This window comes from Glycine soja, chromosome 20, assembly GCF_004193775.1.
Source record: "Glycine soja cultivar W05 chromosome 20, ASM419377v2, whole genome shotgun sequence".
In the NCBI taxonomy this organism is placed as follows: domain Eukaryota; kingdom Viridiplantae; phylum Streptophyta; class Magnoliopsida; order Fabales; family Fabaceae; genus Glycine; species Glycine soja.
Window position 1 is genome coordinate 50,364,565 of NC_041021.1, and position 22,405 is coordinate 50,386,969.

Sequence of the window (22,405 nt, forward strand, 5' to 3'; positions counted from 1 at the left end):
ATTTCTTTTCATTGTATTACTTATTTTATCTTGTACTTTTGTCCTTATCTCTCTAATGATTATATAAATATTATAATTAATAAGTTGTTGTAAAGAAATTAAAATAAATTAAAGGTCAAATTATCTTTTTCCCTCTAATTCATTTTTGTAATTTCAATTTAATTCTCTATTTTTTTTAATTTAATCTCTAATTTTTAAAATCATTTTAATTTAATCCTCTAATTTTTAAAATCGGTTAAATTTAATCCTGCACTCTAAATTATTTTAAGTGGTCTTGTTATTTTAATGTGAGTTTTGTGGCGGTTTAAAATCGTCATTAAATTATTTTAAACAATCACAACATAATTGGTCTAATTTAATTAAAATGACATAATTAAATTGAATCGATTTTAAAAATTAAAAGATCAAATTGCATTGAATTCCAAAAAATTAAAAGATGAAATCAAATATAAAAAATAAATTAAAATATCAATAAACTAATTTAATCTAAATTAAAATAGCCGATAATGTGAGGCAACAAGAAATGAACTCCGTATGATGTATGAGAGTTTTGGCTTCCTCCATTCGTGGTCATCTAGAATGTCTGTGACCGTGAGGTTTGTTTTCTTGCATTCCACGAAAAAAAATAAGCACACTTCAATTCCTTTAAACATGTTCAGGAAAATAAATCATCCTCATAATTAAAAATAATAGTAGTTTAATTAGCTTTCTTTCACGCAAAGTAAAATTTAGAAACAATTAACTATTTTCGAGGCATCATATTTATGCATTGACATAAATATGTACTTTTTGAAATATAGTAAAATAAGTATCGTTCGATTACTTTTTACTATTATTATTCCCTTTTAATAAATTTTACGCAAATAATTACAGTAATATATATATATATATCAAATAAAATGTGACACAATCACCAAACGTAATCGAACACATTAAAATAGTAACCTTTTATGATGACATATCCTTAAGTTTAGTACAAAATCTAAAATCAATAAATACAAAAAATGAATAAAAGAAACATAAAAGAAAAAACCACCAAATATAATCGAACACATTAGAATGGTAATGATTATGATATGGTTAAATCTAGTATAAATTTAAAACCAATAAATCCAATTTGTTGTAAATAATATTATATATTAAGATAATGTTTTCAATATCTTCGAGGGTCCGTATTGCATATTCACTTAATGTTAATCAATAATACTGCTTATATAGCTGGATGAATTTAAAGGTGAAAAACAAACAATTAATTAATTAATGTTTCCAGAGTTTGTAAAGCCACGTACAAAGTGTGGTCTGGAAGGAATAGGTTACTCCTAAACTGTAATTTGGCGAAGAAGAAAAAGGGAGGGACCAGGATGGGCGCAAGGAAATTAATACTACTAGAACCCTTCAAAACATTGAAGAAACATATATGAATTTAATACAATGGCTAACCATTATTATAAGATATTGATTAAAAAACTTATAGTAAAAATATTTGAATTTGAAGGTGGATCATGGGTATAGTATTGGACCGAAATAAAACCTATTGCATGAGGAATGCTTACGCCACAGTAGATCAACGCCCCACCTAACTCCCATGAATTTGATTAAAATGAAATGACCTACGCGGCCATGTGTGATGAATGTACCAATAACAAATCCCACATGTTCTCACAGATAAAAGAGATACGTTTTGGCAATTCAATTGATGAATTAGGAGTTGTAGGTCACCTCTCTTGCACCTCATAACAGCTCTAAATCAACACACACAAATATTAGTCAAAACCGTAAATTAAATAACACACTACTCCTACAATCCATAATATATATACACACACAATACAAAAAATATCAACAGAGTCCCCAACCTCAATCAATCCACATTTAAATTATAAGAAACGCCCTTCAAGATAGAAACAATGTCATCTCGCATTGTTGCGGAGAATGCTCTATCGCTCACCAATATTGTCACGCCTCCATATTTCGACCTAATGGAACTGGACGATCTCACGCGCCGCCCCTCCGCCGGAGACATGCCCACGCTCGGACAGCTCCTCAAGCACGTCGGAGACGTGCGGAAGGAAGCCTCCGGCGACGGAAGCGAGACGCCCGTGCACCACGCTCTCGACATCCCCGGGATCGAGCCTCGCTCGCTGCCCTTCGTCCTCTCCTTCAGCAACCTCACCTACAGCATCAAGAGTCGCCGCAAGATGAGCCTCTCATCAATCTTTCCCCGTCGTAGCAACCGCCTCGGCGCGGTGGCGGAGGCGCCAACGGTCGGCGAGAGCATGTTCACTCGGACGAAGACGCTGCTGAACGATATCTCCGGGGAGGCGCGGGACGGCGAGATCATGGCGGTCCTCGGCGCCAGTGGTTCAGGAAAGTCAACCCTAATCGACGCGCTGGCGAACAGAATCGCCAAAGGAAGTCTAAAAGGCACGGTAGCGCTGAACGGCGAAGCTTTGGAGTCGCGTCTTCTGAAGGTGATTTCCGCGTACGTGATGCAAGACGACCTTCTCTTCCCTATGCTCACCGTGGAAGAGACTCTGATGTTCGCTGCGGAGTTCCGACTTCCTCGCACGCTATCCAAGTCGAAAAAAAGCGCACGCGTGCAGGCGCTCATAGATCAGCTAGGTCTCCGAAACGCGGCGAAAACAGTCATCGGAGACGAAGGCCACCGTGGAGTCTCCGGCGGAGAGCGGCGGAGAGTGTCGATCGGAACCGACATAATCCACGACCCGATCCTTCTATTCCTGGACGAGCCAACCTCGGGACTTGATTCAACGAGCGCGTACATGGTGGTGAAGGTGCTGCAGAGAATCGCACAGAGCGGAAGCATCGTGATCATGTCGATTCACCAACCGAGTTACAGAATCCTAGGGCTACTCGACCGCATGATCTTCTTATCACGCGGCCAAACAGTGTACAGCGGTTCACCCTCGCAGCTACCGCTATACTTCTCGGAGTTCGGTCATCCGATTCCAGAAACCGATAACAGAACCGAGTTCGCGTTGGACCTGATTCGCGAACTGGAAGGCTCACCAGGGGGAACAAAGAGCTTGGTGGAGTTCAACAAGTCGTGGCAGAGCATGACGAAGCACCACCAGGAAAAGGAAGAGGAAAGAAACGGCTTGTCGTTGAAGGAAGCAATAAGCGCGAGCATCTCGCGAGGGAAACTGGTATCAGGGGCTAGCAACACGAACCCTAACCCGTCGTCGATGGTGCCAACTTTTGCGAACCAGTTTTGGGTGGAGATGGCGACGCTGTCGAAACGGTCGTTTTTGAATTCTCGAAGAATGCCGGAGTTGATTGGGATTAGATTGGGAACGGTGATGGTGACGGGGTTTATACTGGCCACGATGTTTTGGCAACTGGATAACTCACCAAAAGGAGTGCAAGAGAGGCTAGGATTCTTCGCGTTTGCCATGTCAACTACTTTTTACACCACCGCAGACGCGCTTCCAGTGTTTCTCCAAGAACGCTACATCTTCATGAGGGAAACTGCTTACAACGCCTACCGCAGATTGTCGTATTTGGTTTCCCATGCGCTGGTTGCGTTGCCCGCATTAGCATTTCTCTCGCTGGCTTTCGCGGCAGCCACGTTTTGGGCCGTGGGCCTGGACGGTGGAATATCGGGCTTTTTGTTTTATTTTCTGATAATATTCGCTTCGTTTTGGGCCGGGAACTCGTTCGTGACGTTTCTTTCGGGGGTGGTGCCTCACGTGATGCTGGGTTACACTATCGTGGTTGCGATTCTGGCATACTTCTTGCTCTTCAGTGGCTTCTTCATTAACAGGGATAGGATTCCCAGTTACTGGATATGGTTCCACTACTTGTCGTTGGTGAAGTACCCATACGAAGCGGTTCTGCAGAACGAGTTCGATGACCCCGTCAAGTGCTTCGTGAGGGGTGTCCAGATATTCGATAACACTCCGCTTGGCTCGGTGCCGGAGCCTCTGAAGGTGAAGCTTTTGGAGACCATGAGCAGCACGCTGGGAACGAAGATCACCACCTCCACTTGTTTGACCACAGGTGCCGATATATTGCAGCAAAACGGGGTCACCGATTTGACCAAGTGGAACTGCTTCTGGATCACGGTGGCTTGGGGATTCTTCTTTAGGTTCCTCTTCTATTTGTCATTGTTACTGGGCAGCAAGAACAAGAGGAGGTGACCATCATCATCATCATCATCATCATCATGTTGTTGTTAGATTGCCTTGTTGCTATAGCTACTGGGATTGTATTTGTGCTATTTTTTTTTTTTTAATCTATTTGTTCTGTTCTTGCCAACTGCATGCATTGTTGGTATTCTGCTAAAAAAACATTGTAATCTTTTTTACTACTTCCTTAAATATTTGCTTGCTACAAACATTCAAACACTCGTCAATCCTCAACTGCTTAAAGTAAAGTTCTTATTTAATATTGTTACCAAAAGAGAAAGTTTTCATTTAATATTATTTGATGCATTTAATCATTGCCCCTTCCTACATATCTCTTGGGTTCCAATCAAAAGAGACAAATTCAAGTGTAAGATATATATAGTTTCTATATTCCAACTTAATTTTTTCGCACCATCTTTTAAAATTGGAGACAAACGTAGAATAGAACTAAACTAACGTGATACAAAGAAATAGAGAAATATATATACCATTGGTGAAACATGGCAATATATATCCCAGTTATGGAGTAGAAGTGAAACATTAAAATAGCGCACTAAATTGGTCGTTGAAATTAATAACACAAATGTTACTTTTTAATTCTTAAAATTATTAAATGATGGTTATTTTAATCCAAATACTATAATAATAAATATTTAAATAGCTGATCGATGTTTAACCATTTTAAAAATGTGCGTGTATAGTTTCTTATTTAGGATTCATTTTTAGTGTAAAATCACGTTAAACTCAATTTTAAAGTAAGTACTAATTGTATTTAATCACGTTAGGAGTAGTAAGCTAAGCAAAATTGAATAAAACTGTTGGGTAAAGTTTATTTATCAGATAATTTTTAGATGTAAAATGATAAAACAAGATATTTTTATGTAAATAGTGTAATAACTAGTTAAAATAAACAGTATTTTCTAAATGAAAACAAGACCAATTCTTTATTAAATATGCTGAGTAAAAATTATATTTAATTTCCCATCAATTAAATAAGACTAAAATGTCCCATTTTAATCTTGTCTACAAAGGAATTCGAGTATTCACCGTTATTTTACTAATTTTTGCTTAACGTAACTTTTTTTTAAAAGAAAAAACAGGTATCATCTAATAAAATACATATTTTGGCTTCCTTTGGCAAAATGTTTCTTCATTTCATTTGGCTCAATTTGATCATGTTAATTAACCCATCCAAGAACATGTTTTTTTATATATAAAATATGATCAGATTTGAAATTGTCTAAAGCACATGATATTCCCATGCGAAAATGAGCTACACGTGTAAGAAATAGAAATTTAAGGGGCTTTTATTACTATCTTCGGAACTAAATTACATTACATCTATAGTCCTGTCCTTCCCCAGGAAAGAATGGTGTAAGCAACCAACCAAAACAAAGTTTATAAGCCCCGTATTCATTAGAACGTTAGGCGGCTTGATTTTTTTTTTTTTTCCTTTCCATATTGTATATTCCAGTCCAAGGTTTGAGACCAAGTTATAGGTCACCATCACAGCCCTTTTTCTAGCCAGCTTGCAATATAAGCACATCAAGGCTGCATATTTTCTGCTACTTTCCTGAATGACATCTCACTATGTGCTTCAAAAACAATAAAGTTGGCTATAAAGGCGCTCTTGCTAAAAAGTCATCAACAGCAAGATTGGCATCTCCGTGGGCAACAGCATCCTCTGGCTCTGGCACAAACAGATTAGATGATGAAACCTGCAAAATTAAACATTTCTCAATAAATCACCGCGCCACAACCCTTTAATCAGGTTAAGAAAACACTTTTTAAAGTTGACTAGTGACTAGGGAATTCTAGATTTGTATGGGTTAACGGTTACCCAAGCAAATCCAAGCCAACTCTCAAAATATGGCAGAAGGAAATGCAGTGATTCAAGGCAATACAATCAAGATGAGTGATGATTCAACAAATCAAATGCTAGATGCTTGAGAACAAATTTTTTTTATTAGATTAGCACCTACAGGACATGAATACAGAGGATAGAGATCAAACATACTTTTGTATCTAGCAGCATATCTCCGTTGTTATCAGTAATTATGCTGGCCCCATGTGCTTTCAACCATTCTGAACACTCTTCCAATGCATCTGTCTCTCTCTCATCGCTCACTCCATTTGTGGCCACGCCAGTTGAAAACCCAAGAACCTGAGAAATGTATGAAACAGGTAGAGTTGGACGATATGACCGGCACATGCAGTTCACAGCCTTATAGCGCATCTTTTCAACATAGAGATCTGTGGATATTAAAAAATTCATTTCAGTTTATTCCCCTTGGACATATATGTTAGGTGTTACCAACAAGCTACAAAAACCAGTTGATTAAAAATACTCACCCATAAGGCAGGTGTTTAAGTTAGGAGCTGCTTTGTACAGTCTAAAGAATGCAATATAATTTCCTGAAGTTACAGCAGCACGAACGGCAAGGGCATGTTTTACAGCTTCATCCTTCTTTGCTTCGTGAGATAACCTGGTATTGACAAACACTAGACATTCAAAATCGTGACATTCTACGATAACAATAATGACATAATAATTGAGACTACATTATTATACTATCATCACAATAATTCAAGGAAAATTATTTACGTATAGCCATTGAAAGACTTGATATCCAATTCTCTATTTTGACCTGAGAATCCCTGATTTCAACCCAAGGACCCAAAGGTCCCACACAGCCACCGATTTGAGCCTTGCCCTCACATAAACAATTTTCTACATTCTCAATAACATATTCCGAATTATCAAAGTATCTTTCCAGGAACAGAACTCCCAAAGGACCCAAACTAGTAAATTCCAACAGTGCGGATTATGATAATAATAGCACAATATTCTGATAGGTGAAACATAATATAATTATCAAAGCATGTTTCTGGGAATATAACCCCCAAACGACTCAATTTAGTAACTTTCAACAATGAAGATTTTAATAACTATCACGAAATTCAGATGGATGATGAATCACATGACATAATTCAGTTCTAACAATTTTTTTGGAAAAAAGAATCAAGTAAGCATGTAAGGAGCTAACCTTGCCATTGATGATACAAGATCTCTGTTATTATTTGAATGCATTATGACACAAAGCAAGTTGTAAGCGGCAAATTCCATATCAGACCCCTCAATGCCTTCGGCATAAAGAGTTTGCAACTGAGATTGGCACTGCATTCACACAAATAGCATCAGTATCTAAACTCTAACTACAAGTTGAATAACATCCTCAACTTCTATGATAAATCATTCCCATTTCCAAAACAAGCAAAGATGGGATCAAAATTTACTCGTTGATTTAAAATTTTAATTCACTACTTCATAGCATTGATTGCCTTTAATGAACCTTGATCTCAAAAAAAATGAAACAGATGCATAACAAGCAAAGACGAGTAAAAAAAGTAATCAAAGACTAAAACGAATTAAAAACATAAAAGTTTCTTTTCTTCAAAAAATATACAGAACAAACCTGATTATACTCAAACAGGTCCCCAAATTCCAGTGCCAATCGGGCATGTGTTTCATACACCTGAAGCATTGTTTCAAGAGTTATCATGTGGAGAAAAGTTGGAAAATATATATGGAATTAGGGATATAGAGTATACAAACTACCACCCCAAAAGCCCTTCCCAGCAGATTAGATCAGCTAAATGGATCAAATGATGTTATTATGTTCTATCAGAAACCAATTCTGATATGCAGGACACGTTAAATAAAATAGAAGTCAGGTACAACGAGCTTTCACTATAATAGCTCTTAACTTTAATATGGATATATAGAAATTTATAATTCAACGAGGTTCCTGAACAATTGACTAGTAGCATAGCGAAAGAGAAGTAGGGGAAGTGGGGAACTATTAAATTGAAAAATATTAAGAATAAGCAGAACCAATGATAGAATGCTATCCGTCAGAATATGTCAAACAAATGAGTACCTTGACTGTTAATTGATTGCGTATTCGTTGAACAGTTAGGTCTTGGCGAATAGACTTTAACTGGTCACATTTATAGAGGTAATTCTTCTGGGAATTTTGAATCATCAATAGTGCTTTTTCAAGAACCTCTTCAGGTCTTACCTGTAAATTCATAAAATTTTAATAAGGTTCATGGTCAAGGAGTGGAGGGAAGAGGAAGGCAGAAAAAAGTAGCAGCAAACAATTTAAATTCCCGAGAGGAGACATTACAGTGGCAGGATCAGGTGCAGAAGTTAGGCGAAGGTAACGCTTTTCAATTTCCTGGCAAGTACCCTTCACAGTTAGAGCATCCCAGTCAATATCCTCAACAGCTTTGCTGGCACCATCGTCAAAGCTTTTGCTCAGCACCAAGGCACTAGCCCTTCTATTGTAAAAGCTTCCACCCCCGGCATGTTTTTTCCTTGAGTGATTATTTTCTGTTCGACGCCCTTGTCCTAAATCAAATCGCTTGGAACGGTTTTCACGTCTCTTCCTTTCCTCTGGTGTATCACTAAAAGTCATTGCAGCAGAATAATATGCCGTCAAACTTTGTTCCTTGTCGCTATCACTAGATGCATCACCATTTTCAGAAGCAATAGAAGCATCTGTAAGACGCTGCTTCTTAAATGGCCTTTGAAGAGCCTTACTAGATAATCTCTGCAGTAATGGAGAAAATTTAGTATTCCTCAACCCATCCTTGCTTTCTTTGTTTTCCACTGCCACCTGCATACCATTTTTTAATTAGGTAAATGTAACGTTCATTTCTTAGCAACTTATCGACATGCATACTTCTCCTTCTCAACATGATTGTACTGGAAAGGGCACTTCTTTAAAGGGGAGAAAGGACCATACTTTACAGATGATATAGTTTCCAAAAACAATACGGCGACAGACACAAAAAAATAAATCCAAGTGAGCTTGTATGTGTTCGTAAACAAGGGTACCAAACTCCAGACCAAACATGGAATATAAGATATGCTATCTGTCAATAATGGCATATTTTATTGAAGAATATCAAAATAGTAAAGCAGTCAATTTGGTTAAATATAATACAATGAACTCTTGAAGAGCTTTCTCTACCTACCAAGCAAAATAATTCTGAGATATAAGTCAAGCAAATGACACATCAATAAAATTTTCATATGATACTAGCTGCTCACAGAAGTCACCACAAAAATTGAGGGATATTGAAATGTAGAATAAAAATCAACAAACTAAATATATGGAATGTGAGCCTCAAACTTGTCTAAAGAAAAGTAAGGGATCATTTTGACTAATCACAATTCTAATCCTATCACGTCTACATTCCAATGACACTACATGGAACACGGATAATTTGGTCAAAATGGGATCACAAAACACAATTATTATCCAGATCATAATAGTTAAGATCCCTGATCATAACAGCACATAGCCTCAAACACAACCCATAAGATAAAAATGGCATGAGATAACACAAAACCAATAATTAAAAAATAGTGGGAAAACAGGAAAAAGGTGAACTTGTTAAACTGCAGTTCCACTCCATTCAGATTTTATGACAAGAAAGCAACAAGAATAACACCGGCTGGAACCTTGAAAAATCCATATATTACTTGAAGTACATAAATACCTTTCTGTCCTTTTCATTAGGTACCCAATTACTGTATTTTACAGTATCATTACTGATTAACATTGGATTGTCAACTGGCTTCTCCTCTGGCATTGGCTCCCACCTACTTTTAGATCGTCTAGGACTTTTTTTAAACTTTGGCAATAAAGAATCCTGGGCTAACGACATTGAACTACTGCATGAAATGTTAACAAATAATGTCATTTAATATTGCATCACTTATTAAAATAAATTCAATCACCAAAATGATAATTAAATGTTTCAAGGGATCATATACAAATGAAACAGGTGCAAATGATATAAGTATGAAAAGAATAAAAATATGATGATACAGAAAATTCTTAAACATATATGTATCTATCATAAAGGTGAGATAAACTAGCACAAATTGATTTGAATATAAATCAATCACTAGGTATGTGCAATAGCATAATGTATAAAACACAAATTCCACATGTATTCTGAAATAACTCATGTTTATTAATAAATTGGCTCTCTTGCTATTTCTTAAGATGAAGCCTTACATCAGGTTATAACAAGCTCATAATTTGGCTTAATTGCATTTTTTATCCCTCAAGTATTGTAATTGTGCGATTTTAGTCCCTCCAAGTTCCAATTGTGTCCCTCAGGTATAGCAAATGTGTGATTTTAGTCCCTCGGATTTCAATTATCCCAATTGGGTCTGCAGGCATCGCAATTGTGCGATTTTAGTCCTTTAAATTTCATATTGTGTGATTGGAACTAATTTTTTAGGGACAAAAATCACAAAATTATGATACCTGGGGACTAAAATCACAAATTTGTGAGACCTGAGGGACAAACCCAATTGGGACAATAGAAACTTGAGGGATTAGAATTGCACAATTGCAATACTTAGAGGACCAAAGTGCAATTAAGCCTTATAATTTCAATACATAACAGTCATAATTCATAAAACGCTTTTGGTGCACAACAAAACAATAGTTCAAAGTGAACAAAAAATGGCATTTCTCAGCCGCAACAGAGATTTCTTCCCTCCAAAAAAACTGTTTCAAAGGCAGAATACAAACAATGTAGAGTTTCACCAATCACCCACCAAGTCACTACTGTTTGGGCTTCACAATCTCTATTCAGTCACTCGAGTAATAAGGAAAATTGATTATTTTTTTATCTTACGGTTGAATACTTATCATGACTAATACTAAGCCATATTAAATCTATTATGTTTTCATCAGTCTTGTAGGGGTGGGGGAGATTGATTGTGTGCGTGTGACTTGGGTATGGTTGTGTGGGTGTATCGGGATTTTGAGTGTGGGATTTAGGGGGAAGAAAGGGTGGGAATTTAGGATAATCTGAATGTGTGTGTTGAGAGAGGTGTGGCTTGGTGGGGGGGTTGGTGAAACGAAATAGGAAAAGAAATAATTGGTTGACCGATAAAAAGGAAAATTTGTTTTTTTTTTTTTGAATTTAGTTTAATTATTCTATGGTTGAATACTTATCATGACTAATGCTAAGCCATATTTTAATATTTTTAATTATTTTTATCTTAGATATAGAAAGAAAAAAAATGTTAATCACAAGTTATTATGGATTATATAATATAGAAAATTTAACATAGTTTTGTGGTAAGTTGTCAGCAATTCACGTTGTAACAACCACAATCCATATTGCAGAATCCGCAATTGCAGAAACCTAAACGCAACTACAACCACGGCTGCAATTTAAAACCTTAGGAACAGGTTAATGAATAAAAGATGGCATGCATCACTTTTCATTAAATTATCCTAATTATTCAAAGAGGAAACAGATCAATGTTATCAGAATTTCCAAGGCATTACATGCTTCTCCTTTTTCATTCAATTGTGCCCTTAAACATTAAAAAAACAAAATCTTTTCAGATGTAAAAAGTAGAAACTCAATAGAAGCTATAAGGATAAGCATTTAGGTATGTGCATTGGTATCAGTATCAGATAGAGACTATATAGATAGTTAGATACTTCCTCATTTTTATGCATAAGTGCATTACAGCATTAAAGATTCTAAATATTAACTCATGAATTTGGGCATGGCAAATACTTAACTGTCCAACCTTTAACAAGCTCTATTTTGGCCATATCTATAGTTGATGTGGAATCTCAACACACACCCCTCGTGTCAAGGATTGGACCTCTGGAGTGTGGAGATTGTAAAACTGATTTTATTTTACATTACACTGGGAAAGACATGGAACAACTCAAGGGTAGCCTCAAATATCAGACCTACAACAGGTCTACCATCTTGAATTTGGGTCAAGCTTTACAACAGCTGGTTCATAAGGTGAGGATTTTCCAAACCTTATAAGCTCTACTTTGGTCATATCCCTAATCTATATGGGATCTCAACAATTATAATCTAGGGACGAGATTAACAGTTTCTAAAATGTCAAATTTAGTGCAACAGAAATGCAGATGAGCTTCTAATAACATTCGAAATATATAGGTTCTTATTTTGTACTTCTATTTTAAATCTAATTACTGTCATTTTTACATTTTTTGGCCCTACACCTTTTGGCCCTCCCAACACAAAAAAGAAATAAGCTACTTCCGTCCCTTTCTAGTTAAGAAAATTGGAAGAAGAAATAGTAATTGATCAAACCTTGAAAATTAGCAAAAACCAGAAACACCTGAAGTTTACACAGATACAATAATGAAATGTCAACATACAAAAACAAGAGGAAAACAGGACACAGCATACTCTTTATTGATCACATCAGCATCTGGCATTGGGAAAAGTGGTTCCATATCCCAATTTCGTGTGTTGAGAGTACCATCAGCCGTTGCCTTAGTGATTATCTGCAAAGGAGGTTAAGGAATCTGATAAGATTATTGAACCAAACCAACAAACAAAATCCAGAAAACAATTTATATGACTGATGCCAATAAAGATCAACAAGAAGGACAAGTAGTTAGTGCATAACATCAAATATTTTTTTATCCACAAGAATGCAATCCAAACGGATCTAACAGGACAGTGAATTAGCTTGGAGCCTAGTACTTAGCTGGCAGATGACAAGAATTATGAGCATGGAGACTGAAAAATATGTCCATGATTCTTCTCCAAATTCAATTGCCATAAGTGAAAAACAAGTAAAGGTGAAAAACAAGTAATGCAAAAACTGCAAAACTAGAAGGGAGGGGCAAACCAAATCAAGCCAATGCATGAACAGCAGAGTGTTTAGAACTGGTGATTAGATGAAAGGAATGATATATTAATATAATTGCTTCTTCCTATATATAAAACTTAAAAACTCACCTCCTTCATGACAGCCTGACATGCGACCATTTGCTTATCATCTTTACAACGTGCCAAAGCTCTTTCAACATAGCCACGTAAAGACTTGGGAAACATACCAGGCTGTGAGCAAGAATATTTCAGTAATTACTAAGAGTTAATACATAAAGTAGTCATCATTTGGTTGCAATACCAACTTGCTCTATAAAGCAACATGCATCTAACCAATTCCTGGAAAAATCAATACTGTTAATTTAAAATTAGGTTCTTAGCTCCAAATCATGATATTTCATTTAAGTCAATAAACAATGTCATTTATCACTTTAGAAGAGACTAATATTATAAACAAGACAGTAGTTAGCTTGCATACTCCATGTTGGCATAAAAATTGGTCTTTCCAAGGGGGTTTAACCTCAGATATTTTAAGGGATTGGGTAGCTTTTCTTTGTTGATATATTTGTTCACTGTTACGTGATCCCCTTTTCTGTTAAGGACTAACCTTATCCTCCTAACCCTTTGTAAATATGTTCCCAAACTTCAGTATTTACAACACTTAATTTCTATAAACATATAGTAAGATGATATGTTTTCTAAATCTTTATTTTCCTTTTAAAGTGAAAAATGAAATAAAATAAATAAATAAATTGTTAGGATGATAATTAGCTAGTATGCATTATATAAAGAAAAAATTCATTGAATATTATTGTTTTAAGACTCACCTTAAGTATAGAATTAGCAGCATCATTAGATGATATTTTCTCACTTGGCTTTGGCAACGAAACAGCAATATACACAGGTTTTGGTGCTGAACTGGTTGTAGAGCTATCTTTTTCGGCTTTGGGCTGTCCAAATGTCAAATTTGAAGCAATTCGAGGATTTGTAGGAATTTGAAGTTTGCTTACCCGTTTTGCATCTGGAGACGAAACACTTTGTACAGGTGCCAGATTCACCAGTTGAGAGGGGAGAGGTGGTGGCGGTGGTGGAGGAAGGTACAAATTGGTTCGTTGAGAAGATACAGTCTTCTGTTGATCCTGAAATTTATCATAAGAAGATTTTAAATCCAAAGGACTTTGATAGTTTGGTTGAATAGGATTAGTTTGTTGTATCTGAGAACTTTGGGCTCCATGTTTCCAGTAACCATCACGATCACCACTATTTACTGTGGCAGGCTGACCATAAAAAAATAACATGAAATTAGTAAGTTAACTAAGCCAGACTACCAAAAAAAATACTAACCAACCATATGCAACAATCTTATAAAACTGAAGCAAAACAAGATTAGATAACCAATATACAAAAATTTGAATAGAATTGGTATTCAACAAAAACCATAACCAAAGTAACTTGACATGCGGGTATACAAATTTATCGGTTCATGTCAAATATTCTAAGTAGTATTCATTTTTCCACACTTTTGTTCTGAAAGTAATCTTCAAACCTGAAAAGAAGGTATGGAAGAAGAACTGGACTCTTGCCTCCAAAATGGTGGATATGATTGTGGAGGCTGGCTATTTGGAGTCGCATAACCACTAGTAACTGCAGGAATAGGACAATCCAAAGTAGATGAACTTGTGACAGATAAGTTCTCTGTCCCTGGTGCACAGCTGACTTCTGTTTGATTGTAGTAATCTGCCCACTGTTTGTATTGTTGCTGATACTGCACTGAAGTAGTGGCAGCACCAGAACTATAAGAACCACCGGAATCTGGGGTGTAGTTAGTATATGGATGAGAAGAATAACTGCCACTGTTCCACATAGTTGCTTGATTTCCATATCCGCTGCTGTTTTGGTAACCTCCGGTAGTCTGATAATCAGCAGGATTGTAATAAGTGCTTGAATAACTTGCGGATCCAGCATAAGACCCGGTATTCTGAAAGGAGGAAATAGGCTGATAAGGAGCACCTGTGTTTTGATATGCTCCTACAGGCTGTGAATAGGTATGATTAGGTTGCTGCTGATAGTTGTTATAGTAGCCTGAGTATCCCATGCTGCCATAACCATATGGATTAGAAGAACTTGGGTATGATGCGTAAGCATTGTAATCTTGGGTTACATTAGCTGTTCCCAAATTTGATGAATTACCAGCAACTGATGATACATTTTGACAATCTTGAATGCTTCTTCCAGGTGGCTGTGGATGCTGATCATACTGGTAGGTTGGATTAGAATAAACTCCATTTCCTGTAGAGCTATGAACAGTCCATGGCGCAGCTTCAGACCCAGTTGTAGTGGGAACATAGGAAGTTGGATGATGTTGGTTAGCATCAACATGCCGATTCTACAAAAGAAAGAGATTGTGAGTTATGCTTTACGTGATCAAAGTATACACCATTGAGCCATGTGTGCATTGAGGAATACAGGGATGAGAAAGCCGAAAGCATTCAGGAAAAAATATCCAAAACAGAAAAATTCAGGTGCAGAAACAATAAAAATTAAATAGGTATCAACTTACACCTACACTCTATCATAAGAGAATTCACCATTTAGTATACATTTTTGTTTTTCTCTCTTAAAGATAAGTGTTTCATAGAACAGGCTCAAAAACCTCTCAAGAAAATGCTTATGGGTTATGACCCATTTAAAATATCAAAACATTATTGTAGCAGGCTCTCGGCTCTCAGTAACAAATGGATAACAATTTTAAAAGATGAAGAATGATTAACAATAGTTAGTACATCAAATTTTGAAGCTCATACTGCAATAAACAACACTGCTAGATTCATGAATTTAAGCATCTATACTACTTAATTAAGAGAGAGAATCATTCATGCTTCATGGATTACCTCGAACAGATGTGGCTCCGCAGGAGCTAAGGTCTCGGCATTACTTCCTTCGTTGGCCATCTCGCAAAAACCCTGATTGACCAACAAAAACAAAAAGACATAATTCAATCCATATAAATCCAACAAAAACCCTAATAAGTTGATAAAAACAAATCGCAACAGTGCAAACCTCGGAAAATCTCAGAAGGTTCCGAATGGGGAAAAGTTCATTGGCGGCGATTCAGGGCAGCAGTTAGGAATCGGAGGAAGCAGAAAAACCAAATTGGGGAGAAGAACAAAAAATACCGAAAAGCAAAAAAGAAAAACAAGTAGCAAATAATATTAAGATGGAGAAAAAAAAATAGATAGAAAAGGTAAGGAAGGGAGGAGTTTGTAGTAAAGCGTAAAAAGGGTTACGGGCGAAAACGCGGAACAGAGAGATTTATGTTTGGGTTGGAAGAAATAGAGAATTGAGGAATGAGGGAGGGAGTGTGCAGAGGTGGGGGCTTCCAATGCCGGTACAGCAAGATCGATTGATAATCTTCGCGGATTTTGCCAAATATTATTATGTATTAAATGTTAATTAACCATTCTTGTGAAAATATAACGCTGTGGCTAATGGCTACTCAATCTATATTAACCTTGTTTTGGTGGATTGGCAATCACATCTTTAAAATTAATTAATGGTATTTTATATTTTAAATTAAAACATAAATAGAAGAAGTGTAGATTTAAGAGCTTTAAGCATATGGTAATTAGATTTTTTAAAATATTTTTTAACTTATTTTAAGTCTTGCTAATTAGAATTTTTTAAATGTTTTAAAACATAATATATAAGATAAAAACATAATGCGTAACAATAATAAACTCTATTGATTCAAATAAAAATTAAGTTTACTTTTAATTTATTATTTTGTATTAGCTTTCTTTCGGGATATTATCAAATTTATTTATGTATGTATTACTATTTTTTTAATATAATATGATAAATATTTCTTCTGAAAATGTATAATTTACTAACATTATATTTATTATTAAAATATTAAATTCTTTGAATTAAAATTAATATATAATCAAAAAATATAATTAGTAAAAGTAAAATATTTTTTAAAGAACTCCAAAATTAGGGATGATAAGAATTCTCATACTTGCAAATACTCAGTCAAACTTGGCCTAAATTGAGAAAGAATACCCGCTTAGATCAAGTTTAGGTTGAGACTTGGCATCTTCATTGTTGTAATAAATTGAGTTTATGTTATGAATCATTGTGTTTTTATGATTTATTCAATTTAACAACATTTGAAATGAGAAAAAAAAAATATGTACAAATACATTGTTGAAAGTAACAATCATTTTTTATGGTCGAGGATGGAGATAGGGTGAGTATACCCAACGCCAAAGACTGGAATATTTACAAAATTTGTATCATATTGAGAATTGAAATAGGAATGAGGACCATATTGAAAGGACATACCCATCTCTTCCCGCTTTGTTTCCATATTTATTAACAATAATCACTTTTTGTTTTATTTTAAATAGCTATTATGTAATAAGTTTAAAAAATACTTTTAGTCTTTTATTTTCTAAATAAACAAAATCACTTTAATCAATTCACATATTTCTATTAGATCAGTTTATTATACGACGATGTCAAAGTGATGTTCCAAATCACACTTCTACAATTCCTCTTCAATGTATCTATTTGAATGCATTTTAATGTTATTTGTTTCAATTTTTTAATTAGGTTAGTCTTTTATAAATAATATATTAACGACATAAACAACAATATCTTAAACAGCAATGAACTTGGTAAATTCAATATATATTTCATTGTTTTCTTACTTTTAAAACGTGTAAGCATGAAAGTCACCCGGTATGGTACTAGTTGTCTAAAAATATGTCTATCGATATATTGAAAATCAGTATCACTAAGAGTAACAGTAGTATCTCAAAAACATAAGATGTTGAGTTTTCAGCGTAATGATAGGGAAAAAATGTATCAGTTGATATTGCTATCTACAAACCAAACTCACATTTGCACCATTGATTCAAAACAAAAGATTTAATTAGTTCAGTAAAATAACATTTAATGCCTAAAAATACGCCATGCATGAGAGATGTTGAAAATGTGGGATGAAAGTAACATTAATAATGAGGGAAGTAGTCGAGTTTTTAACTAGAGACAAGTGACGCCTTATACATGATTGGCCACTGTTGGCTGTCATGCAATTAATAAAACCATGTGTAGAGCTATACGGAGACCAATCCAATAACAGGCGATAAAAGAACAACGATCCATGCATGCCTTTTTTCTGTTCTCCTTGATATGCAAATCCATCTATTTGAACCCTAAAAGGAGGAAATCGCAAGTTATAACCACATGACGATATAAATAAAGGCGTGTCTGAGACAGAGGCAACAGGCAAACAATGCCTAGTACTCTTGTAAAAACCCAACTACAACGAAAAAAACAAGAATCATAGCCAAGCAGGCCGAAAAGAATAAGGTACAGTACACCCTATCTCTGTAATGGCATCGTGTCATAAATTACTTTCATCTATGTCAGGAAGATCCAACTAGCATGGAACGATGATTTCATGCCATACTATAATGTATCCAACTCACGACTTATTCAATATATTTTTTGTGTAGACTCACACCTTTTTTTGTTTCCATCATGTACTGCTGTTGTACTTCTAAGTCTCTGTTGAGTGCGAAAATGCATGCATGAAGAGACTAAATGCAAGTAGCAATTTTGAGAAAAAACAAAAAAAAGTTCAACTATTTAATTTCTCCACTTAATGCTGCTCCATCATCCTCAGCATCCAATTCTTGTTCCACACCTTTGACCTGAAAATGTAGCAAGCAGCATTAAATAATGTTTAAGTAAATATAGTATAAATGAATTATACATATAAATCGGAATTCATTTTATTAATGCTGTTTGAATAAACATTCAATGATTAATATATTTTTCTACAAATTAGACGATACAAGGTAAAAAGATAGAATGATTAATATATGCACTCACAGTATAAATTTTTCTTACACAATTATATATCATAAATTTGTTGATTTTTACAATAATTATCTTAAAAGTCATATGATATCAACAATGATTTTTTATTAGTTAATAATATAAAAACTTTTACACTAACAATGCATATCTATTAAACTCAAAAAGATCCAAATGACACATTATTGATGAAATTTAGGATTATGCATGATCTCTGTAATAGGTATGTGTAATCCATATTCCACAGCTTAGATGTAGTCACATAAGATAATAGCAAATCCAATTCATAGTGTAGGATGACCCAATGTATAATGCCCTAGCTGATGGGATCCAAGGAAGGTAGATGTATGCAACCATACCCCCACAAGTAGATAGGTTGTTTCCAAGACCCCCAGGTCACAACACAGCAATCTTATCATTGCACTATAAGGCTTGTCCTCCAAAAAGAGGTGACCTGGTAAATGAGGCTCTCACTAAGTAGGGTCTAGGGATGGTAGAGGTACATAGTCTTACTCCCACAAGCAGAGAGGCTATTTCCAGCTATGAAGCACGGACACTCCAGCCCCTTACCGTGTCCGGTGTTCGACACGCGTCCGTGTCAGTGTCTGACACCGACACGACACTCGTACTACGTTCTATATTTTGGACATTACAAGTGTCCACGTGTCCGATGTCCGTGTCGGTGTTGGTGCTTCATAGATTTCCAGGAATTGAAACTGTGACCTCTAGGTCACAAGGCAACAAACTTGTCCTAGCACCAAGGCTTACCTTCTATCTAATTCAAAGGTGTACAATACAGTTAGCAAATTTTACAAGTTAATTAATTGGTTCCCTAACTTTACCACTGTAATATAGACTTAATTAACTTGAGAGCATGAATAATAGAACATGCAAATAATTTCAATGCTAAAGGAAGATAATGTTCAAGATTCTAATCAATTCTACTTCTATCAAGTATAATGAAAATAATAAATGCATTATACTCATCATAAAAAGATATTGTCAAACTTGTTACCTCAGGAACATAATGCATCAGCATATTTTCAATGCCTGATTTCAGAGTCACTGATGAACTTGGGCAGCCACTGCATGCCCCTTGCATTCTAAGTTTTACTATTCCAGTATCTCTGGAGAAAAACACAACATAAAAAACAAGTCAGTAAAATATCAGTAAGATAATTGGTCCAAGTATTAACAATTAGTTACACCAGTGTCAATAACAGCTCTTTTGACAATTCACTTGGACTGACAGTAGGTTAGTTAGTCAGAACAGTTGACAGTGTATATAAAGAATATGAGGGAAATAATAAAATGGATGTTATGGATTAAAAGAGATTGGGAGGGAAATAATAGAATGGATGTTTTAGATTCGGGGGGAAAGCCATGACAACAACTCCAGAATTTCCTTGGACTTTGAGATATATGTTTTCATACTACCACTTTCCTTAGGACTCTGCAATGAAGTTAATATTTTACCATCTTGTTACCTACTTTTCTGTTCTGGTTCTATAAAAGTCAGTCTATAATATATACATGATCAAAACCAAAATAACAAAAATTTAAACGGAACTTACAGGTCAAAACCTCTATATTCAATGTCCCCGCCATCATCTTGCACTGCAGGTCGAATTCGAGTCTCTAACAATTCCTTGATCATTGCAACTGTTTCAGAATCATCCTATATGGAAAAATGTATATGTACCATTTAGTTTTCGCCTTCTCAAACTTTCTATGTACTCCATAAGTAAGACAAACTTGGACCATTTTACAAAGTCTTAAAAATATGTTTCTCCTAGAAGTTGGTTAGCTGCTTCTCATTTTGTTCTAGGACTCTTCCTATTTGTAGGCCATTTATGGCACGCGGGAAGAGTTCACACAGCTGCTGCACGATTTGAAAAAGGAATTGATCGAGATTTCGAACTTGTTCTTTCCATGACTCCTCTTAATTGAGACATGCGATCCTATGAAGTAGAAATCACTTTTATTTTACCATAAATATTACTATAAATATTGGGTTGAGTTGGGCGGGTCGTATTGAAATAATAATTTTTTCCTTTTTTCTTATTTCTATCGGGAAAAAAAAAGATTAACTAAGATTCACTATGCATGCTAACTAAAATAATGTGATTAACTAAGATCTTTGTTAAAAATATGACCAAAATAGTACATATAAGTGAGGAACAATCAACACCTCAAGAGCTAACTTTTGGAGTTGACTTAAGACTAAATCCAAAATTTTAAGATAGTATCAGAATTTATCCTACTAATTGTTATTAGGCTTATCATACTGTTATTGGATCACCCGCATACTTGAGATGTCCAGTCCTTGACGTGAAGGAGTGTGTTAGAAATCTCACATTGATTAGTGAACTGGTAAAAATGGTTTATACAAGTGAGGGGCAACCCTTAATTCAAGAATTAGCTTTTGGAATTGAATTAGGCCTAAGCCCAAAATTCCAAGACTTATTAGTGTGCACTGCATAGCTCAAACAAAGCTCCAATTAAAACAAACCTCCAAGAATTAACTTTTGGAATCGAACAGGGCACCAAGCTTCCAGTCAGATCTATGGTTACTTACTTAATTCTTGTTGTATAGCTTGTATTAGGACACCATAGTTCTGCATAATATGGTGCTATGATGTATATACAACAGTACCCCTTGTACTGATATTATTACTATATATATTATAATCTTACTTTTGCTGATAAAAAAAATGGTTTAAATTTTCCCTTTAGTAACCTATGCTGACTTCTAATGTAAATCTTTAATACCTGAATTACAAAAGAGAAACAACTCTAATTCTGACTGGTACAAAAAACACCTAACAAACTATCCTTAGGAATTACGTGGAAATGCATGCTTACTTGGTGAATAGCTGTATCCATGGCCGCGGCGGCTTGAGAATCTAAAAAGAGAGGCTGAGCGGAGGAGTAGAAATCCATAATGGCGGCGAAGACTTCAGGCTTGAGGAATTCCCACGCAGCCTCTTCCGATTTCGTAACGGTAACGAAATCAGATCCAAAGAAAACGCGAGTAACGCCTGCACAACAAGAACAAGCACAGAGGAATCAGATTGAAACCCTAAAAAGAGAGAGAGAGAGAGAGAGAGAGAAGGAAGGAAAGAAAAAAGTAGAGACCGTCGATTGCGAAGAGCGATTTGGCGAGGGGAGAGTTCATTGCAGAACGAGGGTTTGGGAAGTCGGAGCTTCCAACTTCCATGACGGGCTTGCCGGGATAAAACATGAGAGACGAGGGATTTGGCGTGGGCTGCGTTTGGATGAACATGCTCCTGCGTTGCCCATGCCCGCTGGAGAATCCAAACGGTGAATTGCGCTGAAAGTGAAACGACCGCGTTGCGCTGAGGCAGCGAGGGAGAGGGATAAACACCAGAGTGTTATTATTGTTACTCTGCGTTGCTAATGCTCGTTGGAATGGAATACGCGCACGTCTTCCCAATCGTAAAACAATAGTACTCCTCATCCTTCCAGATTACAATCACTCCTTCTTCAATCTTCCAATTATCTTCTTATGCCTCTCTGCCTCCGGCTGCCCCAGAAGAATCTATGTGGATTTTTTTATCTTTTAATTTTATTTTCATCTTCTGTCTTCTTAAAAGTTTTATTTTGATAGGTTAAATTTTAAAAGTTTTAGTTTAATT

At 35.7% G+C, this 22,405-nt stretch overlaps 3 protein-coding genes across 7 annotated transcripts; 1 reads left to right on the forward strand and 2 right to left on the reverse strand.

Annotated features, from left to right (window-relative positions):
- Nucleotides 1–1,653: 1,653 nt before the first annotated feature.
- Nucleotides 1,654–4,375, forward strand: LOC114401675 (ABC transporter G family member 6-like). The gene has a single exon (XM_028364250.1). It carries the CDS (start codon nt 1,908–1,910, stop codon nt 4,158–4,160), a length of 2,253 nt encoding a protein of 750 aa, XP_028220051.1. The 5' UTR covers nt 1,654–1,907; the 3' UTR covers nt 4,161–4,375.
- Nucleotides 4,376–5,430: 1,055 nt separating this feature from the next.
- LOC114401291 (SAC3 family protein A-like) lies at nt 5,431–16,294 on the reverse strand. Of its 5 annotated transcripts, none has more exons than XM_028363777.1 (14): nt 15,921–16,294; nt 15,752–15,823; nt 14,407–15,246; nt 13,688–14,137; nt 12,990–13,091; nt 12,432–12,529; nt 9,720–9,894; nt 8,339–8,830; nt 8,090–8,230; nt 7,625–7,684; nt 7,196–7,326; nt 6,501–6,634; nt 6,166–6,401; nt 5,431–5,866 (listed from the first exon to the last, which is right to left on the reverse strand). In XM_028363777.1, the coding sequence occupies exons 2-14, from the start codon at nt 15,809–15,811 to the stop codon at nt 5,765–5,767; spliced, it is 3,021 nt and encodes a 1,006-aa protein (XP_028219578.1). In that variant the 5' UTR covers nt 15,812–15,823; nt 15,921–16,294; the 3' UTR covers nt 5,431–5,764. The 5 variants fall into 5 exon arrangements, with proteins under 5 accessions (XP_028219578.1, XP_028219579.1, XP_028219582.1 ...); XM_028363778.1 differs by having other exon boundaries at nt 5,606–5,866; nt 9,720–9,891; XM_028363781.1 differs by lacking the exons at nt 15,752–15,823; nt 15,921–16,294 and having other exon boundaries at nt 5,606–5,866; nt 14,407–14,772; nt 14,871–14,956; nt 15,051–15,067.
- Nucleotides 16,295–17,859: 1,565 nt separating this feature from the next.
- On the reverse strand, nt 17,860–22,248 carry LOC114403840 (nifU-like protein 4, mitochondrial). The gene is made up of 5 exons (XM_028367035.1): nt 21,885–22,248; nt 21,612–21,787; nt 20,321–20,424; nt 19,762–19,873; nt 17,860–18,580 (listed from the first exon to the last, which is right to left on the reverse strand). The coding sequence occupies exons 1-5, from the start codon at nt 22,225–22,227 to the stop codon at nt 18,512–18,514; spliced, it is 804 nt and encodes a 267-aa protein (XP_028222836.1). The 5' UTR covers nt 22,228–22,248; the 3' UTR covers nt 17,860–18,511.
- Between the last annotated feature and the right edge of the window lie 157 nt (nt 22,249–22,405).